Raw genomic sequence first — 19,636 nt, 5'->3', positions numbered from 1 at the left:
AATGGCACCTAAACAGAGAGATGCAGAATGTTGTAGTGGATGGGGTTCACAGAAATCAATCATTTTCAGCACCAGCCAATCACGTAAGAGTTTCAGAGGTCCTTTTTTCTCTTTTACTCAAACACTGACCCTTATCCTGAAACTAACTCTAATGCTGGGATCACACCACACACATTTAGCCTGACTGTGACGCAGATGTGTCGTATCTGACTAATTTCCAGCGTCGGGGATGAGGAGCGGTCGTAGAGTGTGACACAAACAAAGACCAGCGGTGTGTGATGCCCCACTACTCCCTGAGAAAAAGTTGAGAATGTCTGAATTGTTTGGATCTTTTGGCCCGGTCTGAAGTTTCCTACGCCATGTTCCTGCCGATGACCAATAGGAGACAGAGCGCTGTCCGGAGCACATCTGTAAACACGGAGAAGAGAGAGAGAGGGAGGCTCTGCTGCAGCTGTCAGTGGAACAACCAAACTGAGGAAACGCCCTGGACGTGTTACACATTACCTCAGGTTCTCTTTGTAGGAGACAGTCCACACCGTCCTCTCCGTAACACCCAGGAACCGCCCACTGTTGCTTCTTCTGATGCTTTTCCTTTTCAGAACAAAACCCCAGCGTCAAGAATGGTCCGTGTCAAAATGGTAGTGTCCCCAGTCTCTGGACCGAGACGAGTTTATGGCACTGATCTGACACATTGAACGTTGTGAAAGACGAAAAAATATCGTGTAGCATTACTCTAACCATAACTTTAAAACTAATCCTGATTCTAACTCTCAACCTAAATCCAAACCCAGTCTTTATTCTAAACCAGAACCTTACCCTAACCTTAACACACGGGGACATGCTCTTTTTACCCCATGAGGAGAACTAGTCCAAGCAAGTACGCAAGCAGATATTAGTTCCCACAATGTGCTCTATACCTGGACCAGACACACACACACACACACAGACCTAAACCCAGGGGCCAAGAGATGACAGAACAGACAAGACAAGCTTTCAGTCTTCCTTACATTTCTCTCTCTCTCTCTCTCTGACTCACTGTCTGCTTCCTTCTCAGTCTCTCTCTCTCTCTCTCTCTCTGTCTCTTGTCTGAGTGTAATCTTTGTTTCTTTAGTGCATTAATTACTTGTGTTGTGTTGTGTTGAATCAGCTGTTGTCACTATTGCCACCAAACAGAGAAGGGGAAGTGGGGCACTTGTGAATGAATAGAGAACTATGTTTTGTAGCTGAGCATCGACGGTGCATCTCTAAACTACGATGTTTATTCAGTACTATATTTGAGAAGTTGAATGTTATGTTTTATGTTTTTATTAGTTAGGAGTGCACTGATCAGGGAGGGTTCAGGGCTTGGGCCGGACTCATTAATGTTTCTGACTCTGAAGCACTTACAGAAAAGGGCTGGATGAGTAAATGATCCCTCACTTTCTGCACCAGAGCAATGCAGTGAAGTTCACATTACAACCATCATTAATCTCCTCCGATTTGTTGCTCAGACAGGACTTGATGGTACACATTAATAAATGTGACCATCTGTTTGTAACATTAATGAATCTGTCCCAGAACCGACATGCATGAGCACACGTTAACTCAGCTCCGTCGCAAGCACCCCCCTAAGCCCTGTGTAGTGCACAATGTACAGGGGTTGGACAATGAAACTGAAACACCTGTCATTTTAGTGTGGGAGGTTTCATGGCTAAATTGGACCAGCCTGGTGGCCAATCTTTATTAATTGCACATTGCACCAGTAAGAGCAGAGTGTGAAGGTTCAATTAGCAGAGGGTAAGAGCACAGTTTTGCTCAAAATATTGCAATGCACACAACATTATGGGTGACATACCAGCGTTCAAAAGAGGACAAATTGTTGGTGCATGTCTTGCTGGCGCATCTGTGACCAAGACAGCGAGTCTTTGTGATGTATCAAGAGCCACGTTATCCAGGGTAATGTCAGCATACCACCAAGAAGGACGAAACACATCCAACAAGATTAACTGTGGACGCAAGAGGAAGCTGTCTGAAAGGGATGTTCGGGTGCTAACCCGGATTGTATCCAAAAAACAAAACCACAGCTGCCCAAATCACGGCAGAATTAAATGTGCACCTCAACTCTCCTGTTTCCACCAGAACTGTCCGTCGGGAGCTCCACAGGGTCAATATACACGGCCGGGCTGCTATAGCCAAACCTTTGGTCACTCATGGCAATGCCAAACGTCGGTTTCAATGGTGCAAGGAGCACAAATCTTGGGCTGTGGACAATGTGAAACATGTACTGTTCTCTGATGAGTTGACCTTTACTGTTTTCCCCACATCCGGGAGAGTTACGGTGTGGAGATGCCCCAAAGAAGCGTACCACCAACACGCGTACCATGTTGCATGCCGTGAGTGAAGCATGGGGGTGGATCAGTGATGGTTTGGGCTGCCATATCATGGCATTCCCTCGGCCCAATACTTGTGCTAGATGGGCGCGTTACTGCCAAGGACTACCGAACCATTCTGGAGGACCATGTGCATCCAATGGTTCAAATATTGTATCGTATTGTATTGTGTCCTGAAGGTGGTGCCGTGTATCAGGATGACAATGCACCAATACACACAGCGAGACTGGTGAAAGATTGGTTTGATGAACATGAAAGTGAAGTTGAACATCTCCCATGGCCTGCACAGTCACCAGATCTAAATATTATTGAGCCACTTTGGGGTGTTTTGGAGGAGCGTGTCAGGAAACGTTTTCCTCCACCAGCATCACGTAGTGACCTGGCCACTATCCTGCAAGAGGAATGGCTTAAAATCCCTCTGACCACTGCGCAGGACTTGTGTATGTCATTCCCAAGTCGAATTAACGCTGCATTGGCTGCAAAAGGAGGCTCTACACCATACTAATAAATTATTATGGTCTAAAACCAGGTGTTTCAGTTTCATTGTCCAACCCCTGTAGGTCTTTAAATAACGGCGTCTACACCCAAGTACTGTGCAATATTTCTAACACAAATCCACTTATGTTCAGCTATCACCTGTACGGCTCCTTTGAGACACAGTGGTGCTGGCTGATGACCAGTCAGTGCGTTCGTACAAGCAAAAACACACGAAATCAGATCTTTCTGTTAACATTTATGTCACATGCCCATGAACCGAACGTCTCTGATCTAAATCCACATATGAAAGTGAATTTGAAAAAATCAGAACCTGCACTTTAAAACCCCTGGGATATCACACTGTAGTGTACAGATGGTGACTGCAACACGGCACACTATGTCCCTTAATTCAGTACAGCTGGTGAATTACAGAGATCTGTTAATGTTGTAGGAATGGGATCCAGCATTTTGAAAGGAAGTCATGTTTAATATACCATTGAGAAAATATATTTTTTAATTTTTTTATATCTTGTTCCTTGGTCAGATCTCTGTGTATTGAATAGTGAACCACTCCTAGGGGGCTTTCACGGTATGTTTTCCTACACCCCAAATCTTTGTCCTTGACGCAGTTGGAGCAGTTCGCACTGAGACTGAAGTACATTCCTCAAGCCTGCACCAGGAACTCTTGTTCTAAACCATGTGGTTCATTTGAAAATTTATCTGGAAGCTGGGAAACACTGAATGTGAATTACTCAATAATATATTCATTCATTCATTGTCTGTAACCCTTATCCAGATCAGGGTGGCGGTGGGTGCAGAGCCTACCTGGAATCACTGGGCGCAAGGCAGGAACTCACCATGTAAGGGTCCTTCACAGGGCAACACACACTCACACATTCACTCACACCTATGGAAACTTTTGAGTCTCCAATCCACCTACCAATGTGTATTTGGAGTGTGTGTGGAAACCGGAGCACCCGGAGGAAACCCACGCAGACACAGGGAGAACACACCACACTCCTCATAGACAGTCACCCGGAGGAAACCCACACAGACACAGAGAGAACACACCACACTCCTCACAGACAGTCACCCGGAAGAAACCCACGCAGACACAGGGAGAACACACCACGCTCCTTACAGTCACCCGGAAGAAACCCACGCAGACACAGGGAGAACACACCACACTCCTCACAGAGGATCACTCAGAGCGGGACTCGAACCCACAACCTCCAGGACCCTGGAGCTGTGACAGAAACACTACCTGCTGCACCACTGTTATATTATAATCATCTTTGTGGTCATTCCTAAACCCATCTTAGTGTTAAGATCATCACAACAGGGAGAGAGAGAGTGTACAGTGTGATACTCACTCAACCACTTAAAAATCTCCTTTGTTCTAAGATGCTTTGGGGAAACCCAGCCCAAGTCACAGTCTCCCCCAGTAGAGCTTTACTTTCCCCCGATGCACTTTTCTGACTAATCCCAATGACTGAATGATGTCTGGCAGAGCTGTGTTACACTGATGCGAGCTCTGGGAAAGAGTTCTACAGCACACTGCGGAGAGCTGAGATGGTGCTTTATATCTATCTAGCCCTAATCATCCTGGCAATTCATCATGGGGATCCTAGGCTCATGTGCAGCTTCTCCACAGATCACATACACACTCCGTACACAATGGATGAAGCTTAAAGCAGCTGAACTCACTCGGTATAAGGGCTGTATGCATTCATGTGGACATGTGTTTTTTCTAATGTAAAGATTTAGAAAAGAGAAGAGACACCCACCCACCCACACACACACTCTCTCTCTCTCTCTCTCTCTCTCTCTCTCTCTCACTTCCTGCAGTGGCCTGGTGGAATAGCACATTGCTGTCGCAAATGGTGATGGGGGAGGCTGACTCCATTGTTCTCAGTATGAAACACACACACACTCACACACACACACAGAAAAAAGAGCAAGCAGTGAGCAGAGCTCCCACTGTTGTTTCTGTAAGAGCGAGAGCTCTGTGTTCAGTTCAGTCACACATGAATTATTGATGATAGCTGAATTCCTTCTGTGTAACATGTATTTCTCTCTCTCTCTCTCTCTCTCTCTCTCACATACACACAAACAGAGAACATATTCTGCAAACAGACCCATTATTGTCACCTGCAATTAAAAGCTTTGTCCTCTCTCTCTCTCTCTCTCTCTCTCTCTCTCTCTCTGTGTGTGGTGTGTGTGTGTGGAGAATGAGATACAGGGACAGAGAAAGACAGAGAGAGTGGGAGGGTGAGAGAAAAACAAATCAGAAAGACAGAGAGATGAGCAAGAAAGGAGCAATGGAGAAAGACAAGGAGAGAGAGAAGAGGAAAAACATGGAGACAGACGAGGAGAGAGATAGAGGGAGAGGAAAAAGAAAGAAGGCAAGACAGTGAGAAAGTGAGAGCAAGAAAGAGCACCTAACTAAAACCAAGATTAGGATTTCGATTAGAAAATGCTCAGAGCTAGTTTAGGTGTCCGTGTGTGTGTTTGTGTGTTCTCACTCTGTATGGGTCACGTGACTCTCCCGTTGCTGTGGTAACTGCTATTCTGAGTCATGTGTCTTATCCAAGCTTGTGTTTTTCTACAGACAGATTCCTCGCCTGGTTAAGGCTCATTTCTTCTCTTTGCACATTTCACACAAAGCGGACTCTGAATGTGGAAATAGACCAAATGAGATTGGGTTTTATTTCTAAAACTGGTTTGAAGCCACTTTTCTAGATGATTTTAAATCTTATTCAAATCTGGTTAGCCAAATAGAAACGTATTAGGGTGGGTCCAAGCGGAGTATGGATTTTCCCGTTCGACTTGTCAGTAGAGGCCGCTGATGCGCTCATCACACATACAACGAACCTATTAATAGCTGTGGATGTAATGTAAGGTTCAATTACTGAAAGGTTTCACCAAATAACTCCTATTAAAGAATAGCTACATAATATCTTTACCATAAAATTACAGCTTCAATAGAGTCTCTGTTGTCACCGCTCTGGACTTAGCACTGCAGAAACTGCACTATATATGTATATGTATCATTATGGACTCAATAGAGTGCTGTAAAAATAACTTACACTAGGGGGAGCTCCACGAGCAGCAAAAACCCAAATCTTACCTAGTGTTCCTTTAAGCAGCGGGTGTGTGTTTCATCGTAGACTCATTCACTTGTGATATCAGGTCGTGCTTATGCAACAAGGAAAGTTATCAGTTTATCACACCGTTAATATCCGTCAAGGACTCTTATATCTGAGAAAACTTTTAATGTGTACATTCCTCACTAACATCTCTCTATTTCTCTCCACATTTCAGAAGACTGAAGCATCATGGGAGGGAAACTGAGCAAGAAGAAGAAGGGATACAATGTGAACGACGAGAAGGCGAAAGAGAAGGATGCCAAAGCAGAGGGAGCATCGGCAGAGGAGAGTGAAGCTCCGAAAGACAAGAAGGAGGACACTCCCACCGCCACAGAAGCCGGTGAGACAGCCAACGACACGGCGGCAGGAAACAAAGAGGCCACGCCCACCGCAGAAAATAACGCCACCGCGGCCAAGGAGGAGGAGAAGAGCGCCGCCCCGGTGGCCAAAGAAGAGAAATTGCCCGCCAACGCTACAGCAACCGACACCAAGGCAGAGCCCGCCAAGAGCCCTGAGGCCCCGCCCACCAAGGAGGAAAAGGCTGTAGCGCCAGCCAATGAGAAGAAAGATACGGCGAAGGAAAGCACCCCCTCTCCCAAAGAGGCCGCAGCCGCTAAAGAGCCCGCTCCCGCTGCTGCCGCGGCAACGGAGAGCAAGGCAGATGCTGAGGCCAAAAAGACTGAGGCTCCGCCCACCAAGGAGCCTGCATCCTCAGAGCCCATTACCACGGAGACCAGCCCCGCAGCCAGTAAGGAGCAGACAGTTGCTGTGCAAGATTAACCGAAACGGACAGAACCGAACAAAATGAAACAAAGCAAAACAAAAGTGGAAAAACAAAAATAACAAAGCAAAAAGATCCAATACAATTAGTCCATTATTACAATTACCATCCTTTATTAAATTATTGGAACAACAAAAATAAAAATTTTCGATATTTGCGATAATGATATTGACTTTGACAACAATGAGATATTCAAACATCTCTAAGGTTTTCACTGATGATTTTATGAATAAAGAGGAGTGCGATGACTATGATGATGATGATGGACCTGGTGCTGCTGATTAATTGTTGTCACAGTTATTATTGTTATTTAAACTTATCACCAGCCCCCAAGATCTAAGTCTTTTTCACCTCTCTCTCTCTCTCTCTCTCTCTCTCTCTCTCTCTCTCTCTTTCCTCTTTCATCCCTCTCTTTTACAGAGGGTTCAAATGAAAGTGTAAACCAGTTCCTTACATGCCACACACACACACAAACACACACACACACACACACACACACACACACACACACACACACACACACACACAGCACCCACTCCCCTGTTCTTGCATCTGTCTTTTGAGTGTGAGTGTGCATGTGTGTGTGGGTGTGTATCTGAGCAGTGGGTGTATCTTCTCTTTGCTGCTGTCTGGTTAGTGCTGGGTCACTTGCAGTGGTGGAAGTTGTGTCTTTGCCTCTGTTCTTTTGTCTTTACTCATCATTGCCTCTAATAGATCTCCCCATATTTGATGGAATAAAAATTGGTGTGTACAGCACAATACACAGTAACACACACACACGCACACACACACGCACACACACACACACACACACACACAGAGTTAGGGTCTGTTGCACCGAAAGGTGTAGATGCATAATATGTGTGGGTGTGTGTGTTTTGGAGTGTTTGTATAACTTCATTGATATGATATATGTAGAGACGTCTGTGTGTGTGTGTGTGTGTGTGTGTGTGTGTGTGTGTGTGTGAGCATATCTGGGTATGTTTGCTTGGGAAATATGTCCAGAAATGTTGCCACTCCTCCTGTCCTGCCCAGTCAGGGCTAAACCTGGTTGGGTATCAGTACACACTAAGACGAATTATAAGCTTCAAAACTAATCCAGGCCGAGTTACCAACATTTACTTTAAAGCACCTCTTTAATATTTCTAGCAGCCAATCAGACGGCTAGGTTACTTACACGGGTGCATGACCAAGTCCTTGTGTGTTTTGTAAGTTAGCTCATTAGCTATCGAGCTCAAATAAACAAACAGAACACACGACCGCCCTCTACAGGTGATAATGCACAATGTCAGTATTATAACATTAAAATGGTTTCTAGACACAGCTTTCTGAGTAGGAAGCTGTGGTTGTCGTGGTGAAAGGAGAGGGAGAGAGCAAGAGGGTGAGACTGAAAGTTGGCAAGAGAGAAAGTGTGAGAGAGACAATCAGTGTTAACTACAGATTTTAACATTCATTGAGTACATAACTGTCTCAGTGCTAGAGAGTGGTGGTGGTGGTGTGTGTGTGAGTGTGAGAGAGACTGTGTGTGTGTGTGTGCCGTAACAGATTTCTTGCATGTCAGTTGTTGAGTGGCCCTGTAGTGTATTTTTTGGTTGCTGTGGAAATACTAATGTTGTTACAGTTAATATTCTAATATTCTATTCCATTTTAACAAATGCACGGACACACCAACAGACTCTCTCTCTATTCCTCTCTCTCTATCTATCTCTCTCTCTATCTCTCTCTCTCTATCTATCTGAACATCCCTTGCAAAAACAAAAAAGAAAGTAAACTGGATGATTTGAGATTCTATGTTCTTGTATAGATGGAGCAACAGTAATAAAATGTAAGAAACTGATTGAAATTCCTTGTGGATGTGCTTGTGTGTGTTTTATCTCTGGGTTTGAGTCTAAAAAATGAAGCTGGATGATGTCTACAAATGAGGAAACTGTAATTCCACCATAAAAACAATGACAGTTAATGAACTCTGAAGGTTAAGACAAGACGTGTTACCTCTCAAAACCACTACAAGGTGCTACAAAGGGTTCTTTGAACAATGCCATAGACGAACCATTTTTGGTTCCATAAAGAACCATCTTTAAAAATCGGTAAAGAACCTTAATCTCAAGTGAAGCTTTTAAAACCTTTAGAAGGTTCTTGGGGCTGAGCCCAACTCTACACCATAATCCCCCCCTCCACCAAACTTTACACTTGGCACAGTGCGGTCAGGCAAGTCCCGGAGCCTACCCGGAATCACCTGGAGGGGGTGCCAGTCCTTCACAGGGCGACACGCACTCACATATTCACTGACACACTCACACCTACGGACACTTTTGAATCTCCAATCCACTTACCAATGTGTGTTTTTGGAGCGTGGGAGGAAACCGGAGCACCTGGAGGAAACCCACGCAGACACAGGGAGAACATACCACACTCCTCACAGACAGTCACCCGGAGGAAACCCACGCAGACACAGGGAGAACACACCACACTCCTCACAGACAGTCACCTGGAGGAAACCCACACAGACACAGGGAGAACACACCACACTCCTCACAGACAGTCACCTGGAGGAAACCCACGCAGACACAGGGAGAACGCACCACACTCCTCACAGACAGTCACCCGGAGGAAACCCACGCAGACACAGGGAGAACACACCACACTCCTCACAGACAGTCACCCAGAGGAAACCCACGCAGACACAGGGAGAACACACCACACTCCTCACAGACAGTCACCTGGAGGAAACCCACACAGACACAGGGAGAACACACCACACTCCTCACAGACAGTCACCTTGAGCGGGACTCAAACCCACAACCTCCAGGACCCTGGAGCTGTGACAGAGACACTATCTGCTGCTCCACTGACCAATGTAATATAGATAAAATTAAATATACAGCCGTTTAATTTACTATGTAAAATGATCAGTGGACAAAGCTTAGACAGGACGCAATTATCCATGAGGAGCTTTTAGACTTCGACATCAAGTTCCATTCACTGTAAGCGTGAGCAGGTTTCTGAAGGACGGAGCGGTTCACACTAAAACACACTACACACAAACAGAGGAAGTCAAGAATCAAACATCTGGACCGTCTGATTGGCTCAGAGAAACTGTGCGTCAACACCTGACCAGCTGATAGGTGAGCACTTACCATTCTTGCCTAGCAACAAGACAAGCTCTGCCCACAACTGAGAAAACACACAAGTTCAACATATTTTCACAGATGTATCAAGCATTCTTTCTCTCTCTCTCTCTCATTCTCTTTCTCTGTCTCCCTCTCTGGCTCTCTGTCTCTCACTCTCTCTCTCTCTCACACACACACACACACACACATACACACATGCAAACACAGATACACACATTCCTACAGAAGCACACAGGAATATTATAGTCGTGTTTTTTGTATCTCATCAGTGTATTGGCTATTGTTCCATACAAGCAGTTCCCCCCAGCCCCCCGCCTCTCTCTCTCTCTCTCTCTCTCTCTCTCTCTCTCTGTGTGTGCTTTGACTAAAATTAGCAGTGTTGAGGCAGGATTGGTATAATTTACACTTCAGAGTCACTAAAGATGGCTTTAACAGAAAAAAATACACCCTCCCCCCTTACTCCCCCCACTTTTAGGTCAGCAGAGTCCCTGGAGGGAAAATCAGAGCCTGTCATTGGCTGGCTGCATCTCCATGGTAACACAGCACTGTGTGTGTGTGTTGGTGGCAGGTGTGTTTCTTCAGAGAGAGAGAATACATTTTAAAACTGCTATTCACAGTGATGGCCTGCCCCTTTTCCCACCCACACCCTGCACAGGCCAAGCGCCCCATGACAGTGCACCCCCCCACCCTTAACTGGTATCGATTATTCCTTTTTATTAGAGACCCTTTCACTTTTAAATCCTGAATCTTTAGAGCCTCCTACATCCGCAAAGGCATGACTACACAAAGTACAGTATATGGAGAGTACAGTACAGTTCAGTCCAGTAGAGAACATCACCTCCCACAATGTTTATAATCCTTATAGAAAAGGATGAGGTAAAACTGCAAGGTCTGGAGCACCTGCACATGAGCCTAAGATCACTGTGGTCGATGCCAAGAATGGACCTCGGTGTATTTAGCACCCCAGAATTAAGCTGTGGAGCAGTGGAACTGTGTTCTCTGGAGTGATGGAACTGGAGCTCTTCCCAACACCAGATCAGATTCTGTAACTGACTGAAAATGTCTACACTTACAGAATTCTGTTGAAAACACACAAAAAAGGAGAATAAATATTGTCCTTTGGGAGCTGTCCAGTGCTGAACTGTGACACTGATCTTTAAACTTAAAATAAAAATGTGCAATTATTTGTAATTGTACATCTTCCGCATATCTGTGGCAGTGAAAACACACACACACACAGACACACACACACACACTAGTGCACTAGCGGCTGTGAACACACACCCAGAGCAGCAGGCAGTTGTGGGTTCGGTGCCTTGCATAAAGGCCCCTCAGCTGTGGATTGAGGAGGAGGACAGTGCTGTTCCTTCACTCCCACCGCCCCCCGTTTTCCTGCCGCTCGTGGGAATCAAACCAACAACCAATCAGCCCTTAGCCCTCTAGTTTCTAGTTGAAGTTTAAATGGTGGAGTGTGTGAAGGACTGGTGCCTGTCAATGGTTGCACACGATGATTCCAGGTGACTCCGGACCCTGACCAGGATGAAGTTCTTACAGAAGAATGAAGGGATAAAAGTTCTTGTCCGCATATTACAGTCTGTATCTGTTTCACGTGCCATAATCACAACTTAAAGTAGAAATTCACATATTATCCAGGGAGCCTACAGGCTATTGGACATATATAGTATGACTACAGGCCGCTGTGGATGAATATCAGTGTGCTTGATTGTGTGTGTGTGTGTGTGTGTGTGTATGTGTGCGTTTGTGTATGTTGAGGGTGTGAAGAGGAGGTGGGGAAAAACTTGTCATATCCTGTTAGTTGGGTGTCTCTGTCACTAGATATGCACTCTGTGTGTGTGTGTGTGTGTGTGTGTATGTGTGTGTTTGTGTGCTTGTGTGAGAGAGAGAATGATGGCCCTTTGATTTGACATATTTGTCACAGGGCTAAAGTTGTGTAAGGAGAAAAAAATTCTCTCTCTCTCTCTCTCTCTCTCTCTCACACACACACACACACACACATAAACACACACACACACACACACACACACACACACACACACACACACACACACACACACAGAGAGACTCTGTCTTTAGAAATCTCAACAAAGCATCAAATGTTGTTCATCACACATTTTTAGGTGAAACAGTTGCTAAGCAACAGCGTACCTCACTCTAGAACGATAGAAAATTCAGAACAGATTCCTTCCTGCTAAAATAAGAGTCTTCTCCTAAGACATCTTTGCTGCTTAGTCACATTCTCCTTTTCCCACAGACACAGTCTCCGTTTCAAGAAATCAGTCTTGCAAAATATGTCTATCCTGAATTATTTGTGTTTTATTTTGCCCACCTTTATTTCTGATGTGTCAAATACAGTGCTTTTTCGTTTATACACAACCTCTCTATATCGCTTACAACTGAGGAAGTAACAGACACATAAAGTGAGTTCTGCTGCGATTGACTGCCCTGTATTTTGACTTTTAAACACTCCTTAAAACTCTGGTATGATGCTCTACACTAATTTGTACAGTTCTCACAACGTACACGTACACGCTGTGGCCTAATGTTTAGAGCAGAGGGCTGAGGGCAGAAAGGTCATTGGTTTGATTCCCACGAGTGGCAGGAAACCTGGGGGCTGTTGGAGTGAAGGAACAATCCACGGCCGAGGGGCCCTTGAGCAAGGCACCAAACCCACAACTGCTCCCCAGGCGCTGGGGATGACTGCCCCCCGCTCTGTGTGTGTGTGTGTGTTCACTGCCATAGATGGGTTAAATGCAGATGACCTCTTGAAATGAGGCGCTGATGTAAATTAAAATACTACAATCTCTTAAAATTCACACAAGGCAGTTTTCCACTGTATGGTACCTACTCTGCTGAGCTCCACTTGCTTTTTGGGGCCTGCAACCTACTCCCCACTAAAACGTAGTAAGCAGCGCGCAGTGGAAAATCACCAGAAATAAAGTGTGTCAGATTTTAAAACACAACAACGTTACACAAAGACCAAAATATCTGGCAGCTTCGGAAGCATCTCTGAAAATTCCCCTCTGCAGGAGATTTTCAAGTCCTTGGTTTCATCCTCAGAAAGTTCTTTGTGTTAAAGAACTTTCTGAATCGTCCAGATATTACAGGTCAATGCTGCTCTCAGTCATCCTTCAGTCTACATTCTACTTCGTCTCTGGAATCCAGACTCTATTAAATGTTCAGTCTCTACTAAAATGTTCAGTCTCAGCTACAGTTTAAAGAGGCTCATAGACCTCCAAGTAACAGCATATTTAAATATTCATAAATCTTTCTTTTAAATATTCATAGGCCTGCATAAATAATGCAGCAAAAATGTAGTGATCTAGTGAGCTCATAGGCTGCTAGGAGAGAGAGGCCTGCCTCCTCCATGTTGCCATGGAAATGCAAGAAACCTTTTAGAGGGACATCGATGTAAATATTGATTTTCAAAGTGATATTTATCTCTGGCTATTAATCTATAATTGTATTGTTCTTAGGCAATTATCAACAGGCATAGACACACAAACATACACAAGCAGGCTCCAGTGCAAATACACACACACACACACACACACACAAAATCGCAGACACAAATGCAAACACAAACACAAACACACTCTAGGAGAGATACTGGGGTTGTTGCCAAGCAACAGGATGTGCGGCAGGCTCAGGATTGTCACTATGAGTGTGTCACATATTTTCACAACATTAGTGTGTGTGTGTGTGTGTGTGCGTGTGTAAGGATGAGGAGCTTTCAAAAAATGGACTCAAACTGCACACAGATGGCTTCTCACATTATAAACATGACTACACACACACACACACACACACACACACACACACACACTGCCTGTAGTGACACAGCTGAGCTCATATTTGTGCCAGGTTTCAGGCTGTTTGACTCTCTGATGTCTCTCTCTCTCTCTCACCCCACCCCCCAACACAAGATTCAACATGAAAGCGTGCCACTTGTCGTCATGGCAACTGCTCTGTCATGATTTTATTGGTTCAGACAGAGCAGTGATAAGAATATGGAATGTTCTGATTGGTAGACACATGACAGTGTGACAGGAAGAAACTATTGCAAAAGACAATCACCCATCCAACCAACAACAACAACAACACACACACACACACACACACACACACACACACACACACACACACATACAACAATGCACCTATAGGTCTTTGTCCAACTTTATTTATTTTTCTAACAATTTTGGTTGCAGGGTTTATTTACATTTCATCCAAAGGACTTTAACAGGCAAAAGCTGACAGTAATTGAGTGTCATTCTCTTGTTAAAGATTTCACTCGTCAATGTAGGGGTGTCCAGTGAGCTGCAGGTTTGACTGAGTCCTTTAATAATTGTTTAATACAGTAAGTTTAATAAAGTAAGTCTCATCGTCTGAAAGTGTGAGTGATCAGTAGGAGTGATTTTCATCCCCCTACACCCTATGTAGGGCACAGTGTGTGTCATAAAATAATTCGTAGTGCGTTGAATGTTAACAATAATTTTTAGTGAGCTTTAGTGAGCAAATGTTTCCCTGTTGAATTAACATCTAATTATGGTCTGTATTATTAGTTTATTATCTGTGATGTGCACTATGTAGGGAGTATGGTGCTACACTGGGACGTGGCCAAGTTCCTCTATTGACTGACACAGACGAATAGAGCTCTGTTTACAAACGTAGTGTGGATAAATGGGTGAGGGATCAATACTTATATTTCTTTAGTTTTAACATGTAAATGAGGACTAAGAGTGTTGACAGAAACAAACAAAAAAAAAGAATTTAAATATCACAGTTTTGATTTGAGTGGCGTGTTTGAGTAATGAGTCGGTCCCCAATACAGCGGCTTCTCTACTGAGACGACATCTGCAACCCATGAATTCAAACAGACACGTATACAAGAACAAATCTACACACATATATACATGAATGAGTACACACACACACTCACACACATAATACAAGAACACAGTTATTCAAACACACACACACACACATATATATATATATATATATATATATATATATATATATATATATATATATATACAACAAACCTCCACGCATACACAAATAAGTATACACACACACACACATACACACGTGCACAGGCTCACACACGCCCCCACATTGTAGGGTGACATGACGAAGGAATCGAGGTTGCCATGGATACACTTCCTACGTAAGGAGAGAGGAGACAGAAGGAGAAGATGAAAGAATTCAGGCTGAGATCCTCTAACCTTTCCCATAAAGATTACATGAGTATTTTAATCAGTCGATTCACATCAAACCCAGCAGCACACAAGCCTAAGGTCACCATCTCCAGCGCCAGGTGTGGAGTAGAGAGGTCAGAAGACCTACATATCGGACTGGGGAGCAGTGGAGTTGTGTGGTGGAATGCTGTCAAATCACAGCCATGTTCCAATGTCCAGTGTAAAGCCTTCACAGAAAAGAGTCTGTAACTGCAGTAAAGAGTAACAAACACCTGATGAATGCTCTTCAGTTCTGAAGAAGGGTGTGGCATTTATTTTATACTTAAAGGTGCAAGCAATAAATATGAACAGACAAGAAAACAAGAGGGAGAGTGACACAATGAGAGAAAAGAGAAGAGAGGAGAAGAGACAGGTCCATCAACACACACCTCAAGCAAAGCTCCATGACACACGCGCACACACACACACACACAGAGAAACAAAGAGAGGGGACTGACCTCAAGGGCCTTTAATCTGTAACCTCTTATTTTTTATTTATTTATTGTGTGTGTGGGACAGGTTTCTCTCCCATTGTGGGGACCAAAATCTACACAGATTCTGTATTTTACGGGACAATTTAAAACAGGTCTAATAATTAAAAACAGTTCTGTGAAACACCCCCTAGGTGTGTGTGTGTGTGTGTCAATCTTAGATGACCCATATGTATCACCAAAGGCCAACGATTTCTTGACACCAACACGTCTTCCCTCCTCTTTACAGCATTAACAGTCTGTACTCTGGAAAGACTGGATGTTTGGATATTTCTGTGAATATATGATGGCATTCAGCCACATAAACACAAGTACTGATGTTGGATGGATTATTTCTAGATCATAAACACCACTCCAACTTGCCTCAAATGTATTGGATGGAGCTGCATCACATCCACGGCTCCACAGTCCAGTGAAGGGGGGATTTATAGTTCTCTAGCCCACGCTTGGCATTGAGTGTGAAGACCTAATGCACATATACAGCTGCCCAAGTGTCTTTCCTCCCACACTGGAGACTGGCGTGAGGGAATTTTGGAGAGGTTTCCAGTGGGATATTGTCAGCTCAGTGTAGCATAATCAATATTTTTGATTAATTATTCTTACTGACCTCGTGGTTCAGAGGATGCCGTGGCATTTTAAGGCACATCGGATCTCGTTTGGAAGTGTGTTGTTTACCACAGGACATCATCGCAGTAATATTCAAACACACTATTAATTTCTGTCAGGGAAATCGAGCTCGGACACGGTATTCCTCATGAGTTGATTGTGAATGAGCTCACTACCGAATTACCACGACTTCTGTGGGATATTTCTACTCTATAACAACCACAGATTATTATGTAGTGCACTATGTAGGGCGTAAGGATACATCTGAGCCACTGTCTATCCTGGAGTCACTGTCGCCACCTGCTGGACATTAACTGCCGTTAAACCAGTCTGAGTTCAGCTGGGAAAGAACCAAAGCAGCGGTTTTCTCTTTTCCTAAAAAAAAACTGGTCTCAAAATTCTGGCTGTAATTAATGCTTTAATAATTCTATAATTTTAAAAGCTGAGATCATTCACTTAAAAGCTTAAAGTACATGACAAATCCTCTGAAAAAACATGTGGAAACCTAGTAAACTGTGGAAAGACAGAAGAGGAAAATGTTTAATTAAAATAAGGCATTTAGTGTGTGTGTGTGTGTGTGTGTGTGTGTGTGTGTGCATGTGTGAGTGATGTATAATTGAAATGAAAATAAAAATATTCTCCCATGTTCGGCATTGGTGGTGCAGCAGGTACCATTGGTGGACTCCAGTCTACAGTGTCTGCATGGGTTTCCTCAGGGTGACTGTCTGTGAGGAGTGTGGTGTGTTCTCCCTGTGTCTGTGCGTGTTTCCTCCAGGTGACTGTCTGTGAGGAGTGTGGTGTGTTCTCCCTGTGTCTGTGCGTGTTTCCTCCAGGTGACTGTCTGTGAGGAGTGTGGTGTGTTCTCCCTGTGTCTGCATGGGTTTCCTCAGGGTGACTGTCTGTGAGGAGTGTGGTGTGTTCTCCCTGTGTCTGCATGGGTTTCCTCAGGGTGACTGTCTGTGAGGAGTGTGGTGTGTTCTCCCTGTGTCTGTGCGTGTTTCCTCCAGGTGACTGTCTGTGAGGAGTGTGGTGTGTTCTCCCTGTGTCTGTGCGTGTTTCCTCCAGGTGACTGTCTGTGAGGAGTGTGGTGTGTTCTCCCTGTGTCTGTGTGTGTTTCCTCTGCGTGATTGTCTGTGAGGAGTGTGGTGTGTTCTCCCTGTGTCTGTGTGGGTTTCCTCCAGGTGACTGTCTGTGAGTGTGGTGTGTTCTCCCTGTGTCTGTGTGTGTTTCCTCCGGGTGACTGTCTGTGAGGAGTGTGGTGTGTTCTCCCTGTGTTTGCGTGGGTTTCCTCTGAATGCATCTTCCACTGACTGATGAGAATGGGCTTTTACTCCATTGCTCATTTTTCACCTGCCTCTCACTGTGCTTTATCAACACTGTTTTCTTAACACACTAATAATATGTTGTTATAGACTACTGTATAATCACTGTAACTCCATAACAATTCAGTCAAACATAGTGTTAAAACATAATGTCCATATGGAACTGGTACTGAACATGCTTCAGTGTATAATAACTGTGTTTGTGGGAAACATCAGTGTGGGTGTAGGTCACGAGGCTATGAGGGTATTTAATGTGTAACCCCAAGGATATCTGTCTGTTTATCCCTTAATATTTCATCTGGTGTGTTTTTGTTTGCTCCAGTGTCACCCAGTGAAGGATAGACCACCCCCAGCTCCTTTTTTTATTTAGTCTCAGGATGAAGTTTTTAAAGGTGAATGAATGCCACATCTTCAGAAATGGCTGAATTAAAGTTTGGTGAGAATATCCGAGGCATGTTTTAGACACATTAGTTAGGCACAGTAGGAAATCACATACATCACTTCCAGAAGCTTTTATAAAAAATTAAACCCTTTAATTGTGTTGGAAATACAAAAGAAATACAAAAAAAGAAACATGGACAGCAAAGAGGGACACTCAGCCACTTCAGCACACTGCAGAATAAAGTCTTACTCAGTGAAATCATCTAAAATCAAAGCAACATCTCAAATATCTCTCATTGTGAGATAGTTACAGGACTCTTAAAAAAGAACATGGAGGATTTCTGGAGGATTTCCTTTCGCAGATTTCCAGTCCCCATCATCTGCCACACAGTATGTGTCCACTTGAGTGGATTACTCATGCTCGCCACATGAGGGCGACATAAACACCAAATAAAGGCCACTATCTCTCACATCCATTTTGCCAGATGTGAACTAGGCCTGCTTTTGACCTGTGGTCCAAAGGAGCGTTTGTCTCATGTGAGCCAGCAGCAGCAGTGGGCCTGATGTCCCACATTCCTGCCAGATGTGGGCCACATTCTTATGCTTTCTGGGTTTGAAATGATTTTATTTCATGTAAGGGTCTTATTCTTTCGACGGAGGCATTGATTTCTTGAAAAGAGTCAAATGATCTGCCGGTGTGTGACACTTTAACTGGATGAAATCACTTAAAATATGGCAAAAACATAGACAAAATACCAGAACAACTGCACTACATTCTTGTCACAATCTCTGCAATGAGAAATATTAGAAACACTGACTCGATTATAGATGATTCACTTATGTAGAGATCATTTTTCTCAGTGTATTCAGTCTTTGGGAGAGCACAGTCTTTTAAATAGTTTTCAGTAGTGTGTGTTTTCCTCAGGCATTCCTCTAGGCCACCTCATTCTTGTCAGGGGCCATCTCAGCATGGCTGGAGTCTGGGCCCCCGGGGGCCAGCAGGGTCCTTCGGTTGTAGTGGCCCTTCATGATGCCTGAGTTGTTGTTGTCGTTGAGAATCTGCTTCTGTTTCTGGCGGTTGAGAGATTGGACGAGGCCGAGAACCACGGCGGCCAGGGAGTACTGGCCCGTGAGCTTGCGCGGCTGCAGGATCAGCGGGTTGGGCTGCACACGGCCCAGCAGGAAGTGTGTGCGGATCTTGCCCTCCTGCTCGCTGATGCCCTTCACGTATATCTCTCCACGGAACTCGAAGGCGAAGCCACGCTCTGTAAGGATGGAGAACGTCTCCTCGGGGACCTGAATCTTCCCACTGACCCCAGTGCTGTCCATTCGACTCGCCAAGTTCACCGTCTTCCCCCAGATATCGTACTGAGGCTTTTTAGCCCCGATCACCCCAGCAACCACAGAGCCATGAGCCATTCCTGATACAGGAGAGAGAGAAAGAACAAAAGAGAACAAGTTTAGGAGCATTCAGTCCATTTCACCTACATTCATAAGGTGAGCAGACATCACGTTTTTCCCGGGACAGTCCCGGGAAATGTTGAAATGTGTTCATTTGTCCCAACAAAAAATTGCAGAAAGATCAACAGAAAAAATCTGTCAGAAATGGATTTCATTTCCGCAAATATTTCACAAAAGAGAGAGAGACTGGGGGTGGCACGGTGGAGC

General features: G+C 44.4%; 2 protein-coding genes across 4 annotated transcripts in view; one reads left to right on the top strand and one right to left on the bottom strand.

The window, feature by feature from the left end:
• Window positions 1–8,609, top strand: part of LOC136679158 (brain acid soluble protein 1 homolog) — a 23,853-nt gene extending 15,244 nt beyond the window's left edge. The window contains exons 2-4 of one of the 3 annotated variants that reach the window (XM_066657506.1): window positions 3,643–3,706; window positions 4,695–4,760; window positions 6,171–8,609. In XM_066657506.1, coding sequence (XP_066513603.1) covers window positions 6,185–6,775 — 591 coding nt within the window. In that variant the 5' untranslated portion in view covers window positions 3,643–3,706; window positions 4,695–4,760; window positions 6,171–6,184 and the 3' untranslated portion in view covers window positions 6,776–8,609. Of the gene's footprint in view, window positions 1–3,642; window positions 3,707–4,694; window positions 4,761–5,193; window positions 5,268–6,170 lie in introns of those variants that run through there. The other 2 variants (XM_066657508.1, XM_066657505.1) reach the window with 2 other exon arrangements.
• A 9,514-nt stretch (window positions 8,610–18,123) lies between these two features.
• The window catches only part of LOC136678332 (adenylate cyclase type 8-like), a 59,523-nt gene continuing 58,010 nt past the window's right edge, over window positions 18,124–19,636 (bottom strand). Inside the window, 1 exon segment of the mRNA XM_066656353.1 lies at window positions 18,124–19,389. Within this exon segment, the coding sequence (XP_066512450.1) occupies window positions 18,902–19,389 (488 nt within the window). The 3' untranslated portion in view covers window positions 18,124–18,901.

This window comes from Hoplias malabaricus, chromosome Y (genome assembly GCF_029633855.1).
Source record: "Hoplias malabaricus isolate fHopMal1 chromosome Y, fHopMal1.hap1, whole genome shotgun sequence".
Classification (NCBI taxonomy): Eukaryota; Metazoa; Chordata; class Actinopteri; order Characiformes; family Erythrinidae; genus Hoplias; species Hoplias malabaricus.
This window is presented reverse-complemented; position numbering and strand designations above follow the sequence as displayed.